The sequence below is a fragment of the Hibiscus syriacus genome, unplaced genomic scaffold (assembly GCF_006381635.1).
Source record: "Hibiscus syriacus cultivar Baekdansim isolate YM2019G1 unplaced genomic scaffold, ASM638163v2 tig00111693_pilon, whole genome shotgun sequence".
Classification (NCBI taxonomy): domain Eukaryota; kingdom Viridiplantae; phylum Streptophyta; class Magnoliopsida; order Malvales; family Malvaceae; genus Hibiscus; species Hibiscus syriacus.
This window is the reverse complement of record NW_024063156.1, coordinates 44,401-52,106: the sequence shown is the minus strand read 5'-3', so window position 1 is coordinate 52,106 and position 7,706 is coordinate 44,401. Positions and strand designations below refer to the sequence as shown.

The 7,706-nt window shown below is 36.5% G+C and overlaps 3 protein-coding genes and 1 pseudogene across 4 annotated transcripts; 2 read left to right on the top strand and 2 right to left on the bottom strand.

The window, feature by feature from the left end:
• Window positions 1–821: 821 nt before the first annotated feature.
• LOC120167647 (50S ribosomal protein L24-like) lies at window positions 822–2,856 on the bottom strand. The gene is made up of 6 exons (XM_039176595.1): window positions 2,775–2,856; window positions 2,618–2,696; window positions 2,439–2,534; window positions 2,251–2,354; window positions 2,005–2,141; window positions 822–943 (listed from the first exon to the last, which is right to left on the bottom strand). The coding sequence occupies exons 2-6, from the start codon at window positions 2,675–2,677 to the stop codon at window positions 861–863; spliced, it is 480 nt and encodes a 159-aa protein (XP_039032526.1). The 5' UTR covers window positions 2,678–2,696; window positions 2,775–2,856; the 3' UTR covers window positions 822–860.
• An 827-nt stretch (window positions 2,857–3,683) lies between these two features.
• LOC120167720 lies at window positions 3,684–4,389 on the bottom strand (annotated as a pseudogene).
• Window positions 4,390–4,816: 427 nt separating this feature from the next.
• LOC120167649 (non-specific lipid transfer protein GPI-anchored 19-like) lies at window positions 4,817–5,686 on the top strand. 2 transcript variants are annotated; one of them, XM_039176598.1, is made up of 3 exons: window positions 4,817–5,232; window positions 5,342–5,428; window positions 5,531–5,686. In XM_039176598.1, the coding sequence occupies exons 1-3, from the start codon at window positions 4,914–4,916 to the stop codon at window positions 5,647–5,649; spliced, it is 525 nt and encodes a 174-aa protein (XP_039032529.1). In that variant the 5' UTR covers window positions 4,817–4,913; the 3' UTR covers window positions 5,650–5,686. The 2 variants fall into 2 exon arrangements, with proteins under 2 accessions (XP_039032529.1, XP_039032528.1); XM_039176597.1 differs by having other exon boundaries at window positions 5,327–5,428.
• A 993-nt stretch (window positions 5,687–6,679) lies between these two features.
• On the top strand, window positions 6,680–7,263 carry LOC120167654 (non-specific lipid transfer protein GPI-anchored 19-like). Its single transcript, XM_039176601.1, has 2 exons — window positions 6,680–7,074; window positions 7,172–7,263. Exons 1-2 carry the CDS (start codon window positions 6,705–6,707, stop codon window positions 7,246–7,248), a joined length of 447 nt encoding a protein of 148 aa, XP_039032532.1. The 5' UTR covers window positions 6,680–6,704; the 3' UTR covers window positions 7,249–7,263.
• The last annotated feature ends 443 nt before the right edge of the window (window positions 7,264–7,706 follow it).

Sequence of the window (7,706 nt, the reverse complement as noted above, 5' to 3'; positions counted from 1 at the left end):
GGATGGCCTCGGATGCTCTCGGATGGCCTCGGATGCCCAGCGTGTTGGGACGTGCATGGCACATGCAATCTCTTGTAGCTCGCCGGGAAGACATGGCGACCTAGTAGGTCGCCTGGAAGGCATGGCGACCTAGTAGGTCGCCCGGAAGGCATGGCGACCTACGGCCAACACTGTGGATTTCACCTTATTTGAGCAATTAATCTTGAGAGTGCTTTATCTCGTGAATTAATTTTTTCCATAACATTATCTCGAAAGTTTTGCCATCAAATTGTATCAAATTGTAGTGAAAGAACATTAACCTTATTTTTATATACATATTATATGAATAAGAATATATATATATATATGGAAGACTAAAAACAACGGAATCTGAAAGAATGTATCAAATTGTAGTGAAAGAATATATATTTACTTGTTCATTACAAATTTAGTTCAAATTTCATTATAACAGTTTCATTCAGATTTACTTTGGTTCAACTCTAAAATATATTTCAATTATGATAGAATTTTATTATCAGCAATAGGATATTATATTAATTGTAATTATATTTTTTAAAAATAAATAATAATAACTGAAAATGTTATACCAATCATAAACGAGAAAAAAAATATGTTTGGATGATCTAAAGACAGGGCCAATCGACAACAATCTAATTCTGAAATATCTGTACTTGGTCCGCGAACAGATGCGTTATTCAGTCACAATGAAAATGTTAAACCTTGGGCTTTTAAATACACTACAAGATTTACTTTGGCAACAAAACTATTGATGGTAGGTAAATGCTGCTGACCTACCGGCCCCTATTTTGATTGCCTCTTCGCTCAATATGCTTGATGCCAGCCACATGATCGAAATATGTCTAAAGATCAGGCATGCCCTTCCCACTCTTAGGATCGTATGTCTTCTCCAACACGAGATCCATTGGAGTATCCTTGGGACCGGCTGCAAAACATGATAACCAAAATGAGCACACAAACGTGGGCAATGTCAAAATGTTTCATGTAACAAATTTGTGACTCTTCGTTATCGCACGATAACCCGCTTAGTACATACAATCTATAAGGTGAATTAGAACCGAAAGCTACATTGTCACATGCTTACGAGAAGAAGTACTTTGTTAATTATCATAAAAGAATAGCACCGTGAACATTGTACAGATACCAAAAACCAGACTTAACGCCACAAATGAACTCGATACCATGACAAACATCCGGCAATTATGAGCCAACAAAAGAAAAACAGAGAATATTATTTTCAACACTTCTGGTCGTTTAGATATGTTAGTATGTTACCACATACATTAGCAAGACAATGCTATGCACCTATTTTCCTTGAAATGACGGTAAACTCAAATCCCACAAAAATACCCCAAGCAATTCAACAAGTTCTCCTCCCAAAAAAAAAAACATAATTTGCTGGAAAAACTATAAAAAAAATGGTGATGAGTAAACGGTTATAACAGTAATGAGTATTACGAATGGCAAGTCTGGCTCTCCTGAGTAAACAATCTAATTGCAAAAGATACAAGATAACCAAGTATGCATGTATAGGAATGCTCTAAAAACTCACTGCCTACACTCTAATGTTTTCAAGTGTCTATTCATTGCAATTCCTAATTTATTACCTCTCTAACTTCTATCTACGTTCTGTTTTACTTGAGTTTTGACCAGTTTTCAAAGTCTAAACTTGCATAGGTAGTTGTCTAAGTTAGCATTTAGCAGTGCCACCTTTGAAGCAAATTATCCTCACCATCTTCTAGGCAACACGCCGACTTTTAATTTTTTGGTATGTTACCACTTACATTAGCAAGACAATGTTATGCACCTATTTTCCTTGAAAGGACGGTAAATTCAAATCCCAGAAAAATACCCCAAGCAAGTCAACAAGTTCTTTAATTAAAAGAGCTCTTTTTCACTCAAAGCTAGTCCGATGTGCAGCATACGATTGGAGGAAAGGGAAAAGGATTAAGTGCGGAATAAGAACAATAACCACAAGAAAACTACCAACTGTAGGTCTTGGTGTTGTCCTTATCTTCAAGATCTCAGGGCGAGGAATTATAGAACCGGATGCTCCTACACCTCTAGAAACTCTCACCTTAGTTCCATCTTCAAGATATTTAACTCCAACCTTACAAGGCCGCCTACATCAATAATAATCCATCACCAACACCATTAATTTGCTAAAAGAAAATAAGATAACAAAAACAGCAAGTATCTTTCAAAATACACAATCAGAATTAAATCAAATACCCAGTAATAGGGTCAAGAACTTGAACATTTGATGCATGGAGTGGAGCTTCAACAGTAAATATACCACCTTCATGACCTTGTCCTTGCTTAATGTGCTTTTTCACCTATAAAATAGAAAAACGGAAATGTAGAACAACCCCTCCGAGTAACTTTACAAAACCCTTGTTTTAAACTTTGAAGAGTCTAACCAGATTTTTCCCTTCGACAATAACACGATTCTGAGAGCGAATAACGCGTTTGATGGTGCCAGATTCACCTTTATCTTTGCCCCTGATTATCATCACCTGTAATTGGATTACAAGGAAAACATATAATTGATTTCGATTAACTTCAATGCGAAATAAAAATGGGATTTTAGATGCCTTACATTGTCACCCCTGAGAATTTTCCAGTGCCTGATGAGCTTCTCAGCTGCTTTCCAACCCATTTTAGTCTTTAAACAAAAGCTTCAGAAATTCAGAACCAAAAAGAAAAGAAATGAAAGGCGGGAACCGCGGAAAGAACCTTGGAGCTAAAGCGCCAACCTTTTGCCAATGATTTGGATGATCTGGATCGTGCTCCTTCTCAGGTTTTAGGGTTCTTGCTTATACCCTAATGGATTATTGGGTCTCCAATCTCCCCCGATTTGACAAACCGGATGAGAATTGGGATCCATTTGGTTTTAGCATTGGGCTTATAAAAAAGTTTTTTTAAAATAAATAAATAATGTAATATTCATCAAATTATGTGAAAAGGCACATACTTTAAAAGTTAATAATCATTAAAAATTAAATTAACATATACATCTTTTATGTTAAAAAATTTATTAAAAATGACTTGAAACAAATAAAGTAGGACGACTTATATTTAATATAAACTATACACTAACCCTGAACTATGTTATGTTACTTATTAAAAAAGTATTTAAGAGTTATCTTATAATAGTTTTTATTTTAAAATTGTTAAAGAAATGTTAACCTGTAGTTTATTGTCGATATAAATTTATGTATGAATAATAAATTAAATATAAATTCATCTTAATATAACTTATCATATCTACTAAGAATGACTTATTACATTGTAAAAAGAATTAATAGGTGACATATCTTGTAAAATATAAATTTTGAAGGCGTCTCCAACCGCCTTAGCCCCGCACTTAGTATGGCACTTGATGTTACAAATGGTTTCGCTTTCCCCATCCTTCATGCATTCATCCCCGCACTCCTCGGTACATGACTTGAACCTCCCTTCTCCCTCCTCTGCCCCACCGGACTCACACACATTGTTACTGCCACTACAATCCTCGCACAGGACACGTTGTTTCACGCTGTGATCCCTACGATGAGGAACTTTAGTGGTGAATATTAGAGGGTTTGTCAAATTTAGTAGTAAAATTTGATTGTGTTCATGCATATGATCAAATGAATTCACTTCTTTTATCTGTGGTTCAAAAGGTACAGTTTGGACTTCAATAGAAGTTTGAAAATTGTGATTCCGATCACCGTTACAAGTATCGTCGGAGGATAATGTGATACGGATTAGGTGCTGCCGCGGACGGTTGTAATACCGGTCTAATCCTAGGATTTACAGTGGCTGAAGGTGCTTCTGGTTCTTCTATAGGTGGCGCAGCAGGTGTCAGGTCAGATTCTGGACTTGAAGGAGACGCTGCTGTAGGTGGAAGAGTTGGCGTATGCAGAAAAGGAACAGGACCTGGAGCTGGTAGAGGAGTACCAGAAGCTGCAAAACACATTAAATTGGTTATTAGACTGATTAGACATACTAAATAGAAGGATCTTAGATGAGTCAGATTAATTAATAAACTTGAAGGTGCACCTTCGCACTGCACAGGTACGCCAGCCATGTTACAAGCTCGGGGGAGACCAATTGCCAGGGTTTTGTTTACGAGCAACTGAAAGGTACATTTGCAGCACTTAAAAGACAAGCACAATCCATGCTTTTGCTGACGAGTGACTTCAATGAACCGCAACAGTATTGAGTTGGCGACAAGCCGTTGCTACTACTTCCGGTGATGAAATTCGGGCATGGGGTGAAACTGGAGATCATCGACGCAGAGCAGGCTGTAGCAATTTGTCCTCTAACTGAAACGGTTGAAAGTGTTGATAATATTTCTAGGATTTGTAAAACCTTGACACCTTCCATGGCTAAAATGAGTGTAAAAGTTACTGTTGAGTCAAGTAGGCCATGAAAATGGAAAGATTTTATAGTTTGAGAATGGACAAATCAGGCAGTTCTGGAGTTCAACTACTACAACTAATTTCCTCACAAAGTAATTATCTTTTAATGATATGACGATATCATAGTTTGGCAAGTTAGTTGTAACTATCGGTTTTCATGATCTCAACTACTACAACTAATTTCCCCACTTAAAGAAAACCTTGAGCAAAATGTAAGTATACTAGTTTATGTTTATATCTATTATATTTTAAAGCAAATTAAGAAGCTGTTTAGTTATTGAACAACTTAGTAAGAGTTGTTCATCCAAATATACCAGTTTATTTGTGACTTTCCTCCATGTCTTCCCTATATAAATCCAGTGGCTTCATTCTCCTCCTCACTCAAACCCCAAATCTGCAAATCCAATCAAGTAATTTAACAAAGTTCCCTGATTCTTACGCTCAAGGCCTATCGTTCTTTAGTTCCTGAACATTGTAGGCGGACACAGGATGGCTTCTAGAGGTCTTGATATGGGAATTGGACTAGTCTTAGTCCTGATGGCAATGCTATGGGCTGGAGCCAACGCCCAAAGCTGCACCTCTGCACTCACCAGCCTAGCCCCATGCCTCAACTACATTACAGGAAATTCGTCTACCCCATCGTCTACGTGCTGCTCACAGCTGAAGACGGTCGTTCAATCATCACCTCAATGCCTTTGCTCCGTGCTTAATAACGGCGCTTCATTGGGAATTAGCATAAACCGGACTCTGGCCATGCAACTCCCTGGTTCTTGTCAGGTGCAAACTTCACCAGTTAGCCAGTGTAACGGTAAGCTCAGTTAATTAACTTCTCTTCTATGCTATCTTGCCGTACTTAACAAGGGATTTATGTTTGTTAGTAACTTCAATTACAAATTTCCCAGGTGGAACTCCACCAGCAGCGTCTCCATCCGGTTCACCGTCAGATTCTTCTGATGAAACACCCGAGGGAGCCATGACACCATCAGCATCGGACATTCCTTCAGGTACATTATATATCTTGAATATCATGGGGCAAGTTTTCAGACATTATTATCATATATGATCAAGGGACAGATTTTCACATTATTGCTTGGACAAATATGCAGGAACAGGATCTAAATCTTTCCCATCGACCGATGGAGAATCCTCCAATGCAAGCATAGAAAAAGCCTCCCTTAATTTGGTTCTCTTCCTTGTATCGATTGCAATCGTCAACAAATTCTGATCAGTTGGTTTATGTAGGGAATCGTTACCTGTTACAGCGTTGACGATGATTCTTTATTACTTGTTTTCTTGATATCCAATGACACAGGGCTTTTGTATTATTTTATTTCAGTCATACTTATTTAATCATAAATTATTGAGGAACCGCCTTTCTTACTTCAAATTATTTGTTTAGCTAAAGCTCACTCACACCTTGACCTAATGCAGCAGCCAACACAAAACCAATTACTTAAGTCGAAAGTTGAAACCCAATAAATATCTCACAACCCACTTTTTTTTAAAAATATTTTTTTTTAAAAATTTAAAATTAACACGTGGCTTTTTTTCATCAAACCTTTTTTCACGCTGTGTTGTATGTTTTAGTCGTGTTAATCTTAATAAAGATGAATAATAATGAACTAACGATGATGATTTTTTTTTATAATTTTAAGGAGTAAATTAATAAATAAAATTCCTTCAAAAGATATAAAGCAAGAAAAAGAACCAACTTTAGTGCAATATATATACTTTGCTCTTAAAATTATATTTTTTTTATTAGTTGTATCATAAAGAAATAAATTTTTGTATGTAAAGTTATCTTGTAAAACGATACATTTCCTTGCCCCAAAAATTGGAAATCATCTTTAATCTCTTTAAAACTTTTAAATTTGTAAATAAATATATATAATTATAATTTAACCCCTTAAAATTATAATTACATTTTGATTCTTAAAATACTTTCTACTATCCAAAATAAAAGAGTACATAGTTTTTCGAAATGACAATTACAATCTGGTTAATTAATTATGGAGTTCCTTCAATTCTAAGCACACGCCTTGGACCGACATCTTTGAAATTTCATTAATTTTGCATGTTCCATCGTTGGAGTTGTTGACTAAAGAGTCTGTTAAATGAAGTAGGCAAAAGTTAGTTGAACTAATATAAAGCACAGCGGCTGCCCCTTTTGTCACATTCCCTCCTTTATAAAACCAAACCTCCCACTCTTCTCCCCACAAAACAACACACTTCATCACCATTAATTAACAGCTCAAGAGTCCAAGCAACGGCAGCTACACCATGAAGGGATCAGCAATAGTTGCAATGCTTTTTATAGCAAGTTTGTGGACAGGATCGATGGCGCAATCCAGTTCGGGTTGCACCAATGTGCTGATTAGCATGTCTCCCTGTCTGGATTACATACAAGGGAACTCATCGAGACCGTCTTCTTCGTGCTGCTCGCAGCTCGGTAACGTCGTGAGGTCGAACCCTCAGTGCCTCTGCCAGGTCCTTAACGGCGGTGCTTCATCACTCAGTGTCAGTGTTAACCAGACTCAGGCAATGGCTCTCCCCACTGCTTGTAACGTTAAGACTCCCCCTGCTAGCCAGTGCAATGGTGGTGCTTCTCCTTCTGAATCTCCCTCGGGAACATCGAGTTCTCCTTCATCAGGTACAGTTTGCAACAACTGAATGATTAAAGAGAGTGCTTAATCAATAACTCGGTAATTAGCATTAATTAGAGTAATGATACGTTGGTGTTGGTACAGGTGGCTGTTCCAAGAGTAATGTTCCAACAACAGACGATAGCACATGGAGTGGGAACTCCACGATTCAATCCTTTTAGTTCTTGACTTTATTTGATACTAGCTTACCGCTTTTATTAATTATGTTTTCAATTCTCTCCCTCAATCTTTGTTGAGAGATTTCTGACCATTAGTATTGATGTCAAACATAGAACAATATTGATGTCAAACATAGAGCAATATTGATGTCAAAATGAAAGAACAATTAATTTAAAATCTTTTAAATTAATTATTCTTTCATTTTGAGAATTCTTATAAATTAAAATTTAAGTTTTCATTTTAAAAATTATTAAAAGATATCAATGCTGTTTTACTAAAATTTGTTGTTTTATTTATTTTATTAATTAACTTGTGACAACAAATCCATCAAATAGTTTATATTAATCACCATGAAAACTTGGAATACGGGGAAAATAATTTCTATATTGTGTATTTGGCTAGGATAAAAAGAAAGAAAGAAACCAAAACAGTCAAATGGATAGAGGGGACGTGGCTAGCT